Consider the following 19,553-nt stretch of genomic DNA (forward strand, 5'->3'; position numbering starts at 1 on the left):
TCTCTATTTCTTGTAAATCCTCCACAATAAAAAATATTATCAATAAAGCATTTGTAGAAAGTAATATACTTTACAAACCTAGACTTTAATAGTTTTGCTTACCAGTCATAAAAATGTTGGTGTAAATGGGAGCCATCTCTGCTCCCATCACCGCACCGGTTACTTGTCAATAAAATCAGGATTCTAATTGGATAAAATTGTAAAATACGAAAACAGCTAAAACTTCCATTAGGAACATCATATTTGCAACAGACAAATAATTGGCTCTAAAGATCTCACCCAGTACCATATCAACTACAACGTCAATGGGAATACCTGGATACAAAGATTTAATGTCTATAGTGACCAAGATATCTTTTCACAAACTGATACTGATTTGTTACTTCTAATAAAATTAAACAAGTCTCTGACAAAAGAGGAACTCTTAATGGCCACTTTCTACATGAACTTATTCACATAAATGGCCACAGGTTCAGATTTAGTAACTGCACTAGCCATCATAGGTCTAAGGGGAGGAGCATCTAAGCTTTTTTAATGGTCAGCAACCAAAGATTTTGTTAATTCTTAGTTTAAAATGCTCTGATAAGGAGACATCAGTTAAACTGTCAAGAAACCACTCTTTTATAAAAGAATTGATAAATCTCCGGGCTCTACAAATATCATTAAAAGTGGAATATGCAGTATTATCACTCAAACACTTAAGTATCTGTTTTTTTAAATCCGCAAAATACTGTCTCTCTCTGCAGCTTCTCAAGACAAGAGTAATTTGTGATGTCACATTGTAAAACTTGTGCATGGGTTTATTTGCTAACAAGCCACTGAGATATTTTTCAGTCACCTTTAAAAAGGCTTCAAACTCTGGTTTCAATGGTAGGTTATAAATGCTTGGCTGGGAAAACATTTTGGGCACATGCATCACTACCAAACAAATATCTGAGGTTTAATTTTCTCACAAAGTCTCCTGTACAATTAATTGTCTCAAAAAAATCAGCTCTATCATTAGGCATCAAAGTCCATCCCCTGTTGAGGACACTAAGATATTTTTTAATTGAAAACATAACTTGAAAGAGTTATTTTAAAATCAATATCACTAGAATCAAGAAAAAGTTACCTTTAAAACTTCTGCTAATTTTCTGGCTTCCAGTGTCTCTGCGTTTTGGACCTGGAAGATTTGCACTGCCAGCACCACTAACTGGACCTATGTTTTCATGCCAGTAAATGTGTCTTGGTATTTGGATGAGTAATTAGTAAACTCTGGGTTGCTGGCTGAAGCCCTGTTAGCAGCCAGATTGGGTGATTCTAGATGGTTTACCGTGGGAATGAGATGTTCCCTTTCATCATCATTTCTAACTCTTTCAAATTTTTGACCATGCTTCTTTTTCCTAATTATTTTCTTTAATAATTTTTTGCTGAATATTTTCCAGTTTGCTATCACAATTTATTGCAGTGTTCTTGGATCTGATGACATCATATTGTTGTAGAATACTTAAACTAAATTAATTGAATAGACTTTTATCATAGTCAGGCAGAAACTGGACATACTGCAGCCCAGTCTTTTGGTTAAGGTCTTTCCATGCTTCAATTAGGCTGGTGGGTAAATCATTGCCAGTCAGCATTCTTAGAACCCTGAGCCCTATCAAGACTCTTAACTCTCTTAACTTTCAAGCAGGTCTCAAAAATACCCTTTGCAGCCTTTTAAGTTTTAGGATGTCTCTCTCCAAGCAGTTGGAGTCTTTAGAAAGGTCAGCTACTTTAGCTGACTCAGTAAATCTGGTGCCCAAAGACGTATTTTCATGTAGAGCTAAATAGCAAGATTGGAGTTCATCAAACCTTTTTATTGAGATCACAGCCAAAATATATTTAGTGTTTTCATGGGTTACATCATGTGAGGTAGAAGTCCAAGACTTTAATGGACATGTTGCACCTGTGCAGCATGCATCTGTTAAAATTTATGGACGCATCACATTTTCCCTTAGTTGATGTCACTAAAGTTACAGATCTCTATTAACCCTGAGTGCCATCTGAGTGGGGAAAACAACATTTTACAAAGGATCTTTTCACTCTATAACTCATTAACACCTATGTGGTGCGGAATCTCACACCTGTAGCAGCCTGCACACAGTTTGCACTCCTGAGCATTTTCTGTAAAATAAACTTTAAAAGAATAAGGTAGATATAGTAGACTGTCTTTTTTACCCAGTCTCTCTGGGACCAGACCTTAGGCTGGATAAACAAATGGCTGGTTAATCAGAAAATGCATACAAAATAGCATTTATATTACAAATCAGCTAGAATAACATGATTTGTGTTAGCATGCATTTTTCTAATGAATATCAAGTCTAAAACTCAATGTCTGCCATTATGTAACCCAGAGGAGGCGGAAGTATTGTTCTTCTCTGTTGTCTTTTGCTAGGGCTAGGGCTATGGCAGAAATTTGATGGCCGGTTAAAGAGAAGCCGTAAAAAAAACAGACAGAAAACCCAAAAAAAGAGTGAACTGCGATGATTGCCATCCTCCTTTGAACTTCTTTTTTTTGGGCTGGGAGCCCCCATACACCCAGAATATATATATACCATCTCTGAGATCACCATACCTCAGAGAAAGGGAATATTTTGGGAAATGGCCATCTCAGACCTAATATATGTGTCTATTTTTTTGGTCATTTAGTCTCCATGTTTCAGGATTTGTTATAGGGGGTCCTGACATTTCAAACAGTTAACTAGTTCAAAGATTGCTGCCATCCATTGCTAATGCTGCTGCCTGTAGCACTGTAGGATGCACAGCATACAAAAAGACACAACTCTACAGAAAAAAATACTTTTTTAGTTTCCTTATTTAGCATTCTTTTTCTGTGTGTTTTTCCCCTTCTTCCCAGCTGATTATCAGCCTTCTATTGGTCTTGAAGGAAGTTCCAGATGTTAGATGAAAGCCATGTCAGTGGGCGGGGGGGGGGGGGTGGCATCATTCAGGCTGCCACAGAGTTGTTTGTAAACTCATTTACTGTTCAATAATGTGAGCAACAAGAGCATTTCTAATAAGGCCCTGACCCTACCCTTGTCAGCTGATGTGAGTGTCCATGTAACCATAGAAACCTACTATGCCCTTCCCACACATGTGAGTGCTGCCACCCACATGCTAATGAGGGATACCATCACTAATTTGGTAAGCCAAGCCTGCCCATATCACAGGTTAATGGCTTCAGTTCATCATACAGTCATTCTCTCCCTATCCCTCTTCCGTTGGAAATCTGCTACCACCCTTTTAAAATAAACTACAGTCTACCAAGCATTAGGAAATACCTTAAAACACACCTTACCCAGCAAGCTAAATGCTCCTGCTGAGATAAAAGTCATATCATCTAACTACAGCCGCTATCCAATTAAAACAGCTAAAAGCCTTCTGGGAGTAATGACATTCTCACTTTACTGATTAATACTAAAATCCACTTTTGGGTATAAAGCATATATTGTAAATATGCTTTATTTCATACAATTTCATATTAGGATTCATATAGTACAGTTGCTTTTTATTTTCTTTATTTAGTTCCCACTGTATACACCATTATTTACATGTAAATGTTTGTTTCTAACCTTTCTAACTTTGTATAATTTCATTTTTTATTCATTCATGATTGTCTTTATCACATGGGCTGTGTTTGTAAATGTTCAATTGTTGATCAGTGCACTATCCCAGTAAACAAATAAAATAAAATAATATTGCCATCTGTAGGCCTCCACTTGCATGTGGTGAAACCGCCCAGCAGTGCACCATTTCTTCCTCCTACAGTAGGGGAAACAGCGGTATCTGATGACTCTTACCCTCCCCAGATCTTGTAGAGCTTGAGGTGCTATTCATACTCAACTTGCCTGGGTCATAATTAAGGGCTTTTTCCCTCTAAGTCACAAATCCAGGTTGTACATATCCTTTGCTAATGGGTGATGCATAAAAGCTGGATCTAGTGCAGTTGATGGATGAATGAAATTATCAACACCCATATTGTTGAGATCATATGATCGACAATTCAGTGTGCCGATCAAATGAAACAATTCAAACAGTACCAGAAAACAATGTTTTTTTAGCAGGGGAAAGCCACCCACATCCCCACACCTCCTGCTAATTACATATATCAACTCTGAGATAGCACTACAGTGGGAAAAAGGGCATATTCCCTGATCCTCACTACACCACAATCTCAGTCAAAACAGTTAATAGCCTAAAGTGTCGAGTGTATGATCTTCATCATATGGGTTTCAACAATATACTTCATCAATCAAATTAAGTAGACCTGTAAAAGTCATATTTAGCAGAGTTAATCAAAAGCAAGCAATGGGAGTGCAGTTTAAGGTTAATAAAAATGTCTAAAACTGCATTTGCTGATTGTTTTCATTTTTTTGGGGGGGGGGGGGGGCACACTCCATCCAGTAAGTTGAGCCTCTTCACTCCTGAATTTAAAATAACTGACTCCTTGGTCAGTACAATTCAGTGATAAGGAGCTATCTCCTTAACAATGAACGTATTTCACAAACCTGAGGATCAAAATTCTGGGTAGAAAATTTCAGCAAAAGATTAAGGGACAGAAATAAGTGCAAGATGGTAAATTAATGCATACGAAGAATATAAATATAAATTATTCTGGGGGTTGTTGACATGTGACAAACAGTTCTAAGGTGAGGGCTTATTTTATTCCTTTAAATGTACTGACCTCAGAGCTGGAATATAAAGTGGCACTGGCCCATGAAAGGGAATGTGAGGGTAAACTCTCCAGTGAAATGCAAAAATTGTAGAGGCTGTTTTGAACAGTTTAATTTGTAATGGCTCTCAAATATTTGATTTTCAATCAGTTGTTTATAACCATGGTTTCAGCATAAAATGAATATAACATTTTAAGCTGAATGAGAAACTGAACATCACTTCTGTGAAATGCACATCATAAAAGCACTTGAGCAGAAAATATGTTACTCTCTTCAGAGTGGCTTTTAGAAATTCACAAATAAATTTGACTGCATCTTGCCTCCTTTAGAATTAAAACACTTATGCACTCTGAATTGTCCTTCCTAGGCCATCAAAGCACAATACTTTACAGTGAAATTAAAGCAATTTTTCATTTTGTATATAAGGTGAATGCTCAGTCTGTTCTGTTTTATCCACTTTATTCTTGTTAACTAAATACCCTGGTCCATGATCAACTGCTTCTCAGACAGCATAACTGCAGGTGCAAACAGCAAATCATACTGGGAATGTATAGCCATCAGCGATGTCAGAAATCTGAAATGTACATTCTGTAAATCTTAGTAAACAGGTATTACACTGTAGTAACTGGATGCTGAGATATGCATCAGTGACATCTGTGGTTCTTCCCTTCTATGAGTCTAATACCAAAGATTAATAGTTAGTATACACTAGCAAGTTAAGGGTAGTGTTGATCTAAAACTGATCCCAATCCCTCAGAGCCACACGCTCCAGGGATCTAAACCTGGTCATCACAATGAAGAAAACATGCTGGAGCGATAGGTTCCTGACCCAGAGACTCCCCATACTCTGAAATAGACTGCCCATACATGTCAAGCTGAGCGCCTCTTCAAAAGGAACCTTGACAATTGGAGGGGAGATAGAAATTTGACCCCGTGGATAACATCAGTCACCCTGCTAGACAGGGGACCAGGGAAGTAAATATTCTGGGAATAAATAGTCAGGGAAATGTTATGGCTAGGCTTGTATAGGCCCTAGGGCCGATAGCCTAGTACCAACCTATGAACCTAAGTTAACATTTCTAAATGCAATCTAAATGTACAAAATTATATTAAAATGTCGCATTTGAGTGTCTACAACTACTACAGGTTTAGTGCAATAAAACCAAAATAGTAAAAATAAATAAATAAATAAATAAAACATAAAAAAAAAAAAAAAAACTTAATTTCGTAGTATTTCCTACCCCTTTCCCCTTGCTGCCACTTATACTCTCTCTGCTTACCCCCAGACAAGTTCTTCTTCCAGCAAAATTCCAACTCATACTGAATACCTTCTACAGCTACCTCACATCTACCTCAGCTGCACAGCTTTACTTTTTCCTATGTTACCTAACAAATATATACACTATTCACCTTTCCTTACCTACTTTCTGCTTTCTACACATCTCACACACCTCTTCTCTCTTATTTCTCTTAACCTTAAATGCATAATTGTAAATTGCCATTTTAAGCCTCACTGTATATGTCAGTTTGCTTTGTATTAATATAGAATTACTCTTTGTTTTACTGATTGCAGATTTTCTCTAATATAGCTGCCTTTAAGTTATTTGATTTCTATGCTGTAATTTTAAGATTTACATTTTCTCAGTTGTATAAAACTGCCTATTTTGTAAATGGAGCTCACCTCTGACGAAAATGACCTGCCACAGCTCAGTTGGGCTACCCCAGTGAATAAAAGCAATAAATAAATAAATAAATAATAAATAAATACAAAAGGAGGATCATAATATCAGGCACTGCATTTGGGCAGCACTTTACTGTAGATATCACACCTTCTTTAATGACTCTCTAGGAAGATGTAGCTGAGGGAGCTTGTGCTACCCAAACTTTGCAATGTAACAGTACACACACATGGACTATAGCTTTACCTGGCTAACACCGTTAGAAGAACTACACACTACAGCCATCTTAGCAAGTGTAATCCACTCCCCACTCACTGAAGGTACATGAATGGCTGAGCACTGCAAAAATGTACATCTGTATCTTCCTTTTTATCAATACATCTTTTTCCATTTTGTATTTAAATTAATGTTTTCATAGCCATTAGGACCACAAACTATGTGGTTGCATTTCAACCATAAAGCAAGCTGCAAAATAACTATGCAGTCTGCTTTAAATAAACATAAAGGAACATTTGCCAAAAATATGTTACCTTTCTAGCAAAAATGTTAGTCTGGCAGCTGAGAATTTCAAAGGCAGCCTATGTGCCATTATAACAGACTTTCTTTAAAACACAACAATCTTTCATTTGAAAATGAAGTCTTAAGAGTTGTGCATTTTACACACCATCACATATACCTGCCATGTGGCAGAGATAGACTTTTCATAACTCCTGACTTTATAAGATTCAGAGGTGCATCTTACCTGAGCAGAACTGCTGGTGGACATATCACGACTGTCATTGCATGGCACCAGAACAGCAGGATTACTTGAACTAATAAGAACTGGAGCACTAATTTCCAGGGGTTGTTGGTCCAGGGAAGGCTGGGAAAGTCTGTTGATCATATTTAAGGCATTATTACTTGGGTACCGTCTAAGGTTCTTCCCAACTGTAGAAGACATCCGTCGATAGATGGGAGAGTCAGGTGCTTTAACACTGGACGAGGCCCCAGAAGTAGCAGATGAACTGCCTGAATGATAAGGTAGGCTGCCTGTATTCATTTCAAGTAACTGTCTAGCTGCAGAGTTGGGCTGAAAAACAAAAGGGAGTTTAATGAGCTTCTTGCTATTTTAGTGATCTGTATTAAATGCATTGCTTTCTTTTGTGTGGTTAAAACTTAAACCACTGCAATATGTAGCATAAGTGTAGTATTTAAGAAAGAATAAATCATTTACTCATCTTATTAGAGGAAGTGAAAAATTTCAGTACAGTATGAGCCAAACTGACTGTACAAGTAATGTACTTCTTTCAATCAGAACATGGATATCTGCTAATATGACTATATATATATATATATATATATATATATATATATATATATATATATATATATATATACATACATACGTGTGTGTGTACATCTATATATTTACATTTAAATTCACACATGCGTGTTTATGTATATAAAATTATATGACACTCCACTGAAGTATACAAGCTGCAAAACACAATGAATTAATGCTTGCACTTCCAAACCAAATTAACCTGAAAAAAAAGTAGCATTATCAAAAGACCAAAGAAAGGAAAACAGATGTTTTCCTTTTCATCTGTTAACACATTTCCTAACATTTACTTCAGGCCAAATTTCAATGAATAGTGATAGTGTCACAGAAAAGGTATTTTGTAAGGTAATGTACAGAGTTGGGGTTAGGGGCAGGATAGGGTTAATAATGATGGGGAGTACAGCTTCCCCGATGAGAAAGGAAACACAATTTGCTCTTAAAGAAACTGCTGACTTTAATGATTTTAAATGTGTTGGAACATATTAAAATTTGTCCTAAAGACAGGTTCTTGTATTATTTTTTAATGCCATTTTGACAAGCCATAAAACAGCCTCTTAAATGTCTCCATAGCTGCAATCTGTATATTTTGTTGGACTACAACTTTTGGGGCTACTGATTTTTATAGTAAGGTTACAGACCCGGAGGCAGCATGTAAAAAAGGCTCTTGTGAATGTGTTTCATGGTATAAACAGTTTTTCTGCGTGTGCTGTAAAAAATGTTTTAGCTGTAAAGACGTTAGAAACAGGTAACATACCCCTCAGTCTGCAGATATTGAAAATAGGAACAAAGGCCCATAAAAAGTAGATCCATCCAAACATCTGGACATCTAATTAGCATAACATTCGAATACCAAATATTGTATTTATTTATTATTTGTTAACCGGGAAAGTCCAACTTGGAACAAAGCCAATTTTCAGGAGAGGCCCAGGAAGAAACACTCCAGATGCATGTTTTTGTAACGTGGGAAGAAATGAGAGCACCCAGAGGAAACCCACACGAAGACAGGGAGGACATGCAGACTCTACACAGAAGGCACCCCAGCCGAGAATTGAACCGAAGAAGCTCTTGCTGTGAGGTGACACTGCTACTGCTGCACCACTGCTCCATCCAACTGCTGATTCTAGTATGAATGTGGACTACTACTCAGAAATTCATGTTTAAAAACAGACGGACAACAACAATGGTAAAATATAAGCACATTATCAAAGAGATAGTGTAAAGTCTGTAGACTTTAATGAATTGTACTTCAAAGTTCTATTACTCAAGATAATTTATTTTTGCTTTTGAAAAAAGGGAGATGTAAGATGTGTGTGTCCTATTTCTTTAAATTTTTGGTGCCACTAGCGTGTTGGTGCTAGACGGCTTCAAAATTCACACATGATGAGGGAAATTCAGAAAATTGTGTGGTGTAAATCAAGCCTGAAAATTTGGACATACCTCCAAAAACAGGTACATCATTGGGGGGATAAATCAGGCCTGAAAATAGGGTCATTTACTCCAAATAAGGACAGTTGAGAGGTCTGATCAGGTCACCACATTCACAAAGTGCTCACTCACATAAAAGGAAGTGCACAATATGGCTTGTTCACAATGATGGTATTAGTGAAATCTGAATAACAGAATAGTGCTTCTTTTCAGGGTAGGGACACCATGGGTCCTAGGCTACAACAGCAGACATGGTACATGGTCCAGGGCTATGTTTCTCTCAAAGACAATATATTTCCATCTCAGGTTTAGAATAGTTGCAGACAACAAACTCTGGAACTGCAGGGCTGCTGCTATTAGCAATAGTTAAATAGTAAAAAGGAGAGAAGATGACTTCTGTAGGGACAAGTAGAACAGGATGATCATGTGAGGACTGCCTGGATCCACATGGGCAGGATAATACGAATAAAAAAAGAGACACAGTTAGCATAATGGTTAAGGACTTTGCCTCCCATACACAATGTACAAGGTTTGAGATAGACTTCCAATCAATGCCTATGTGAAGTTTAGATGTTCTTCTAGTGTCTCTATTGGTTGCCCCCCCCCCCAAAAAAAAAAAAAAACATGCTAAGTATTTCCAACTCAAACTCACCCAAGAAAGGAGTGGGCAGCAGTGTAGACTCCAGATGGTGCCTACTGAGGTAAGAATTGTATAGACTAATGAACTGCTTTACACACCAGTTGTGGTGAGTAGTACCCTCTAGACAGGAGAACGTGGATCACAGACTGTGTATCATGCCAGGGCTAGCCACTCCATTGTGTTAAAATTGGCTCTAGGTACCTATGTTAATGGGTGCCTGGCACCCATGCTAATGGTGGGAGGAGTTTATGTGGCTCTATTGGCCATTGTGTGCCCACTATAAAGAACAGTGGCAGATGTCCAGTTGCCCAGCTTGGCTTACCTAGGATAGCTTTGTTGAGAAAATGCAGGAAGTAAAACCAATCATGCTCCAGTCAACATAGGTTCACTGACATGACATGGCATGGAAGTGATTGATGGCAAAGAGAAGGCTGGATGTACTCTGTATCCAGGAGACAAGAGGGAAGGGCAGTGCAGCAAAGCCACTTGGCTTGAGACCCCGTGTCTGCTACTCAGGGGAGGACAGACTAGAAATAGTGTGGGAACTACAGTAAGGGAGGGGCTTCAAAAGGCAGTGAGAGATGTCATCAGAATTAATGACCGACTCATGACAATCAGACTCCAAATGTAAGCATAGGGCAGTATTCAAAATCTCAGCCGATGTTCCACAGAGGAGGTATGATATGGTAGTGAGGAAAAGAGTGCATTTGGGCAGCGGTTGAAGGACTTACTATTTAAAGCAGGACAACATGAATTGGTGTTGATAATAGGGGCCCAAATGTGCATATCAGGAAAGAAAGAACAGGATAAGAGGACTGCCTTGGTCCACATGGATGGGGCAGCAGGAATAAAGAAGGAAAGGCCATTCTAGACTTTGTCTGGCAAATGGCGTGATGGTGGCCAACACATGGGCCAGCAAGATAGAGAGAGACAATCACAAGTTCACGTACAAGAGTGCCCAACATGCAACTCAGGTCGACTTCCTCCTAGTAAGAAAGGGGCACTGGGGTAGAATCAGAAATTGCAAAGTCATTCCCACTGAAACAGTTGGGCCACATCCCAAACCACTAGTTGCCACTATCAGCTGCAAGCACTGGTCAGACTTGTCAAAAAAGAGACTGGGATGAAAACCTGGTTGTTAATTTTAGAGAAAGTACAAGAGTTCAGAGAAATACACAGGGCTGTAGCACCTCAGGAAGATGAGGAAATAGGCAGTGTTGAGGAAGAATGCCAGACTCTCAAAAAAGCATGTGTGACTCTAAAAGAGATATGCAGCTGAGCAGGTATGGAAATTAGGTACTTAAGGAAAACTGCTGGTGGAATTCTCCTGTGTCCCTTGTGGCTAATTCTGTGTTGTATAAATTGTTTAAATAGGTAGGGGATTTGAATCCAACACTGGGTAACTAATGTGAGTGTTGTACTGTTATGTAAAACTGTATCCATGACAACACCCTTATGGGTGAGGGATTGGCATAATGGTTAATGATGGTTAAGGTCTTCACCTCAGAAGCACAAGGTACAGGGTTTGATTCTGATCTTGTGTTATTAGCTAGGTTTAAAATAGACCTTGAGGGCAGTTAGTCTATGAACCTATGAATGAAGACGTCCAAGAAGTCATTAAAAAAGAAGTGTAGGAAAAAATGAGAGATAGAAAACATGGACTAGACTAAGAAGGGATGCAGGATGACTAACAAAGAAGCTAAGAAGACAATTGCAATAGCAAAAAACAAGGTATCAGAGGCAGTCTACCAACTTCTGTAAAGTGATTCAGCAGATGGCACAAAGAAACTCTACCAAGTTGCAAGGCATTGATAACCTGCTCACTAGTCCACAGGACATCAAAGGCAGATGGAAAGAGCACTTTCAGGAGCTTCTGAATGAAGAAAACCCCACAAAAGTTGTACTGCCCCAGACACAGCCTATGATGAGAAAAAAGAGGAGCCCACCCTAGAAGAAGTAAGAACATCACTAAGGAAATTGAAGTCAGGGAAAGCAGTAGGCTTAGATGAGGTCACAACAGATATGATAAAGATGGTGGGTGAGTAAGGGTGAGAAATACTCCAGAGGGTATTCATGTATCCCAGATGACTGTAGAATAAGCATTCTAGTGCCAGCATACAAGAACAAAGGGAACATTTACAACTGTGGACAGTACAGAGGTATAAACTCCTGTTACACTGCAAGGAAGTGCTGTAGAGAGTGACTGATAAATGAATATGCAGAATAGTAGAAAGTACAGAGCAGTTCAGATCAGGATACAGCTCAACTGACTGATGTTTGCAGTGAGACAGATAGCTGAGAGAAAGCTAGGGATGTGGAGAGAGTTGAACTTGGGGAAAGCATATAACAAGGTCCCACGAAAGCTGATTTGAAAAGTCCTGCAATGGTTCTAAGTCCCAGAAACATTGGTAAAATTAGTAGAGGCTTTGTACAAGGAGCCAGTGACACAAGAATGAACAGTGTTCAGACTCCCACAGGGGATCCCAGTGGGGGTGGATGGGCATCAGCGTTCAGCTCTGAGCCCCTGCTGTTTATACTTGTGATAGACTACATTAGCAAACAGGTAAGGGGGCAAATCAAACAAAGCTGCTATTTGCAGATGATGTGGAGTAATAGGCAGACTCTGAACAAGAACTTTAAGAATGAGGAATAGAATGTAAAACTGAAGGCACATGGGAGGAAACTGAGTACAGATAGAACAGATAGAACAGTTGTAACAACAGCAAATAGTGGAAATCAGATGAAGTCAAAACTGACATAGAAGGAAACTAATGAAATAGTAACAGCTTCAGCTGTCTTGTACGTGTGGTTGAGGAGGAGTGAAGTCTGGCTGAGGTCAAAGTTAGAATCAGAGGAGCTGCAGCCAACTAACACATAGTGTCAGCTGTAGTGTTATCACAGACAAATGTCAAAGAAGCTGCAATGTAAGGTGTATAAAACAGTGGTATGACCATCACTACTGTATGTAGACCAGAAACCTGGACAGTGAAGGCACAGCAGTTGAAGAAGACAGAGGTGAAGGAGATGAAATGCCTGAGATAGATGGTGGGATGCAAACTGTGGCACAGACAAGGAAATGAGGACATCAGATCAGAGGATTGCGTAGATCCAGTTGCAGAGAAGATTCAAAGAGGAACAGACTGTGATGATTCTGGCACATGGGCTGGGAAGCAGAAACCAATCAATCTTGTGAAGAAGATTTGGAAGGGGTAGGAAGAAGACAAGAGGAAATGAGGGAATCTAGTAAAGAGATGGATGGATTATGTGACAGAAAACCTGTTTCAGTCAGGCATGACTGTTGAAGAAAGTAGGAGAGTGCCACTGAATCAAGAGAGAGACATGGTGACAGTTGATGTGACACCCTGCCCCCATGTAGAAAATGTGAAAAACGGATTTGATGATGGTGATGAGAAAGAAGATGATCTGCCTTGTACTCTGTCAAACATTTCCATGTTTCAAGTGCAAAGAGAGTGTCATGCAAGTGCCAATGAACTGAATTCCAACTGAGCATAATGACATTATTCAAATGGAAGGTTGGGAATGTTAGCATGTCACCAGCCATGGGGTTGGGTGACTCGGGCACCAGTTGAAATGGTCTAAATCTATGGAAGCAGCCACACACTTTGTGTTAAAGTTTGTGAGCTAGCAAACCTGGCTGATATTTACCATGGAAATGAGAAGCAGAGGGTGTGAAAAAAAGATTGTCCTATCTATAGGACAATCTATAGGGGTTGGGAGGGTGGCCTAATGGTTAAGGTGTTTGCCTTACAAACACAAGGTGCAGGGTTTGAGTCTCACAAGGGATAATTGGCTAAGCTTAAAATGGCTCGCAAGGGCAACTAGCTTAGTAAGAATCTATGAATCTATGAATCTATGAATCTATGAATCTATATGTAGTTATCCCTTGCTCCACACTGTAGATGTTAACACAAAGAGTCTTCACTTTGTATGGCAGAGGTATGCAGGAGCACCTCATGCCAAACAGCCATTATTAAAAGTTTGTGTCTCATTCAGCATGACTGCATAACATACACCGGTTGCATGGTATTCTAACAAGGCAAAACAAGCAACTTGCAAGCTTATTGGTGAGAACTCCTCTGCATTAGAGTGCAGAAGGGCCTTATGGTTTTCATGAAGAATAATGCTGCTGTGACTGGAATGACCTCTGATGGAGACTTTCTTACAATAGTACATCAAAATACAGTTTTAAACTGTAATAGCTGATGTAACACATATGTTGTTACCTAGCTGAACATACCATCACTTTTATAGGCCATCAGGGACATTAGTTCTATCGTGTGTTTTTTTTTGGTGCAGTTTTTGCTCCTTCATGCTGCGGCCTTCTACCCAGTGCTCCAAATCCACTGCCAGTTCTACAAGCTCCTCCTTTCCCTGCACTTACTCCCGTACAGCTGGGGCTGGCACAGACACTAAGTGCATTCTGGGGGTTTCACTCTCACCTGTTGTTCCCCACCTTTCCTGTAACTAGTCTAGTCCAGGTACAGATTTGCTGTATCCAGGACTCTTTGTAAGCGTCTGAGCCCCCCAACCCTTTCTGTGTTGAAGGGAAGCCTTCTAGCTTATCAGTGGGAGTGGTAAGCATTAGGTAGCCTATCTACCACAAGAGGAGTGGTTCTGGTCCAGAAATTGTAGTTTATTGGCCGTTTGAGCAGTTTTTCCGTCTCTCTCAACTTTCTGGTTTTAAAGCCCGTGTTTGCTCTTGATCCCCACCTTTCCCGTAACTAGTCTAGTCCAGGTACAGATTTGCTGTATCCAGGACTGTTTGTAAGCTTCTGAGCCCCCCAAGACTTTGTGTTGGAGTGCAGCCTTCTAGCTTATCAGTGGGAGTGGTAAGTACTAGGTAGCCTGTCTACCACAAGAGGAGTGGTTCTTGGCCCAGGAATTGTAGTTTATTGATCATTCGGGAAGTTGTCCATCTCTTTCAACTTTCTGGTTTAAAAGACCACATCTGCACTTGTTTCCCATCTTTCCTATAACTAAACTACTGGAAAGCACTAGAAAGCTTTAAACTGATATAAGCCTTCTAGCTTAAAAGAGAGACTTTGGAGTGATTGAGTATCAGTTTTCTGTATTTTCTTGCTGTACTTAACTGTTTCCCGCCTAAACACTGATTTTCCAGCAATTATTGTGATTTAAAAGCTTGTTTTTTTTCACATACTGTACTTATTTGGCTGCCTGCACTTTTAAAAAGTTTTTTGTTTAAATAAATTGTTTAACTGTTGTAGGCTACACAATAAAGTGCGATAGCCTTTTCTGATTGCTTGTAGTCGTTTAAAGCTGTTTTAAGTGTACTTTTTACTGTTTTTGCCTTTTTAAAAAAAAACAAACAAAAAAAACCTCTTGTTTCACGCCTTTCTAAGCTAGTATAGTCCAGTTTTCAGCCTAGTGCTGAATTCAGGGTTGTGTTACAAGTTTCTGAGTTGCTCATACCTTACTTGGATAGAGGGAAGTTTCTCTGTTCACCTGTGAGAGAGGGGAACTTTGAGCAGCCATCTGTCCCTGGAGCAGTGGTTCCAGGCCAGAAGTTAGTAGTTTAAAAAACGTGTTTGCACGGTTTTGTGCGCCATGCAGCACCGGTTAGCTCGGGTTAAATTATTCCCGGCTCCACTAAGTCTCCTCTTCAGTTTTTCACTTGAAACTAGTCTAATTCTCAACCTAAGCACTCAAAAAGCATCCTACAGTAATATATCCTGACACTTGATTGCCCAGCAGGGCGAGGCTCTTTATCCAACCATCACCAACCAAGTGACTAAGGAGCTCACACTACTATTCAAGCATGACCAAAGGGCAACTTCAGGTGTACTCTCCAGTCCAGCTGGTGAATCTGAGTATCCTGAGGCAATGTTACAATTGCCTCATGTACAAAGACAGCCCTCTCCACCTACCACAAAACACTAACATACGTGAGAAATGCAATTATACAGCCAAACTGGAGGCTAAGGTCTGTCCACCCAAGACTGGAACAGACAGTCATGAGGAGAAGGTTAACACTTGCACCAAACCTCCAGCCTCACACAGACCTACTAAACCAGCACTGGCAAAAAATACACATAAATACACAAAATCATACTCAGAGGCCCTAAACAAAAGCCTGCAAAAGCATCAGAGAGCTCCAAAGCAGACATCCACAAAACCTCCACCTCCCGTCACAAACCAGACAACACATAAAACACAAAATCAATGTGCTGCACAATCACTGCCCTTAAGGCAAAATAACATACCTAACACACTAGTAATAGGTGACTCAATAGTCAGGGACACTGACGCCCCACTCACTAGGCTCTACAAGGAGAAGGTTACTGTTAGCTGCCTGTCAGGAGCCATAATCCGCCACATAACACAAGAACTCAGGTCACTCCAGAACAAGTACAAATATGACTCTGTCATTGTTCATGTTGGTGTGAATGACCTGAGATGTACCTCCCTGGACTACATGAAAACAGACATGAAAGAGCTCTCTGATCATGTAGCCCAGGTGGGTATGACCCTGACCCTGAGTATCATCCTGCCCTCACCAAGAATGATACCTCAGTATAAAGAAAAAATGATCAATTTCAACAATTGGCTAAGCTTCTGGTGTCATTCAAAGGGGATCCAGTGTCTGTCAGCCTGGGATGACATGCTCGACAAGCCGCGTTGCTTTGCAAGAGACGGCTTGCACCTGTCACCCCTTGGCTTTCGAATACTGGCCAAGGCTCTTGCTGCCCCCATAGTGCCTTTTTTAGGCAAGGCTCAAAATTCAAACCCACCTCCGTAAACAGCACAAGTAAAAAAATGAGGGTTATGCTACTCAACACCAGGAGTTTAAATCTCAAAATGCATGTGCTTGAAGCACTCCTAAGTATGGAGAACGTCGACATCTGTGCAGTAACTAAAACCTGGCTCAAGGCTCCAGAGAGCAGTCCAGCACTACTGGGCTACAACTCATACCACACATTTCGGCCACAGAACACGGACCAAAACACAAAAGGAGGGGGTGTATCCATATTCATCAAGGATACCCACACCTCCAGGTTAATGGCGCAGCATGATACCTTTGAGATCATCCATGTGCAACTAACATCGGGCAAATCTGCAGTGCAAGTTATGGCCTGCTACAGATCACCCTCCATGACCCAAGACCACCACTCCGCCTTTCTGGAGACACCGGAAAACACGAAGGTTCTACCAAACACCCTGATATTGGTTGATTTCAATTACCCTACCATTAACTGGGAAAACTACTTGAGTACAAACTCCCAGGCTCAGCGCTTCCTGGAATTTATCAACTCAAATGCCCTGGATCAGCTGGTAAACTCCCCTACCAGAGGCCACAACATATTGGACCTGGTCATCACCAACATGGGCGACAGGTGCTCTGTACAGAGGTCAATCCATCACTGGTTAGAGCAGACCATAAACTAATCACCCTGGATGTCCACACCCCACCACCAACCCAACTAAGGAAACCACAGTGAAAAACATTTCTAAAGCAAACTTCACCTTACTTAAGGCAGAGGTGGTAAGTTTCACAGCCCCCACACTAAAGGATAACACTGCCCAATATGCAGAATCCTTTACAATTGCACTCTATGAGCACCCACAAAGATGAATGGATCATGCCATCCCTAGCAAAACCAAGACTCATTCCTCTAAGAGAAGGAAACCAGTCTGGTGGACCCCTGCCATAAACAGGTTATGCAACAAAAGGAGGAAACTAGTTCAGAAAAAAAGCAAATCCCAAGAAGGAAAGACAACCCTGATCAGTATCAGTAAGAAACGAAGGTCCCTCATAAAATCATCCAAGGCTAACTTCGAAAGAAAATTAGCCAAGGATTTGAGAGATAACCACAAAGCCTTCTTTAGCTATGTCAAGAATCTAAGTGGCAACTCGCAGATATGCTCTGAGCTAGTGCAAAATAGCACAAAATATACTGAACCTACTGATATTGCCAACATCCTGGCAGATAGATTCAGTGCAAACTTCACCTCTCTCTCACCTTCAAAAGGGCCCACAACAATACCGGAAAAGTGTAGTGTCCTGGAAATCACAGAAGCACAGGTGAAAACAGCCCTTTCAAAAGCCAAAAACACAGCATCAGTGGGGCCAGATGGTGTCCCAGGCTGCATCTTGCACGAACTACAGAATGAACTAACCCCCCACCTAAACATACTGTTCAACCTCAGCCTCTCCACAGGCTATGTGCCCATAGAATGGTGCATAGCAACGTTTATTCCGCTCCACAAAGGAGGGGCCACAACTGACCCTGGTAACTATCGCCCCATAAGCCTGACTAGCCTGGTCTGCAAGGCTATGGAGCGCATCATCATGGAACTCATTAACAAAGACATTGGGAACCTCCAAACACTTGACCTGACCCAGTTCGGCTTTGTTAAGGGCAGATCATGCCTACTAAATCTGGTTAACTTCTTCGAGACAGTCACCAAGGCCATAGACGAGGGAAAGGTGGTTCACACAGCCTACACTGATCTCGCCAAGGCGTTCAACACCATTCCTCACTCGGGTATTATAGAAAAACTCACCAGCCTGAACATAAACCCATACGTCACAAGATGGGGTTGTCAACTGGCTTACAGACAGAACTCACACGGTAAGAATAGACGGCTCCAGGTCTGACTCTAAACCAGTCACAATTGGTGTCCTGCAAGGCTCAGTCCTGGGACCCCTACTGTTCGGCTTATATTTCTCAGAAGTACAGGCAAACACAGGAGGACTATGGCTAACCAAGTTTGCCGATGACTGCAAGCTGGGAGCCATAACTGACTCTCTGGCTGACATGGACATCCTTCAAAACGGCCTTACTGAGACAGACACCTGGTGTCAAAGTCATGGTCTCAAGCTAAATGCCATAAAATGCATAGTCATCCCGTTTGGGAAAAACAAAACACCCATGAATTGCCACATAGGTGACAGCTCCCTTAATACAGAAGAGGTAATAAGAGATCTGGGGACCCAGGTAGATAGTAATCTCTCCTTTGGCGATCATATTGCCAAAGTAGTTAGGAAATCCTTCTATGTGGTTCATCTAATTACTAAGGGGTTTGCATCTAGAAATAAAGAGGTTATAGTGCCCCTCTACTCATCACTCATCAGACACATCATAGAGTACAATGCCCCATTTGGGATGTACTTCACAAGACACTTCCAACAGCTGGAATGACCACAAAAGCACCTCACCAAGAGGATTACTGGCCTCAAACATATGTCCTATGCAACCCGACTGAAAAAACTCCGGCTGTACTCAGTGGCATATCGCTTACTCAGAGGTGATCTCTGCCTGAATTACAAAGCCATGTCCAACTCAGAATTGATGGACATGCTCCACCTAAAGAAATCCAAGTCACTGCGAGCCACGTGCTCTAGTGAGCTAAACCTCGCCACAACAATAAATAGAACATGCTGGAGGGATAGATTCCTGTCACAGAGACTCCTCATGCTTTGGAACAAAATTCCTAACTACATTAGGCAGAGCCCCTCACTAACACTCTTCAAGAGAAACCTTGACAAGTGGATGGGTAACAGAAAATACACCCCTGGGATCACTTCATTGGCTCTGCTTGACAGAAGCTCAGTTAATTAATCAATGGGGCGGCGAAATCCGACACACTCTGGCCAGGCTTATAAATGCCCTCGGGCAGATAGCCTAGTACCTATGAACCTTCATCCAGGGAGTGTTTTACTTTAATGACCTACTCCATTACATTCCCCCATCATGGTATCTGTGGCAATGTCCAAGTGGCACACATGCAATGGAGATATGCAGTCTATCGCCCCA

General features: G+C 40.7%; 1 protein-coding gene across 2 annotated transcripts in view; it reads right to left on the reverse strand.

Moving 5' to 3' along the window:
* SH3RF2 (SH3 domain containing ring finger 2) overlaps positions 1–19,553 on the reverse strand; it is a 1,223,737-nt gene that overhangs the window by 491,213 nt on the left and 712,971 nt on the right. For both annotated transcript variants that reach the window (XM_044064026.1, XM_044064025.1), the window contains exon 4: positions 7,113–7,439. In XM_044064026.1, the coding sequence (XP_043919961.1) occupies positions 7,113–7,439 (327 nt within the window). The remainder of the gene's footprint in view (positions 1–7,112; positions 7,440–19,553) is intronic.

The sequence above is a fragment of the Protopterus annectens genome, chromosome 2.part2 (genome assembly GCF_019279795.1).
Source record: "Protopterus annectens isolate FY-2018-M chromosome 2.part2, PAN1.0, whole genome shotgun sequence".
Taxonomy (NCBI): Eukaryota; Metazoa; Chordata; order Ceratodontiformes; family Protopteridae; genus Protopterus; species Protopterus annectens.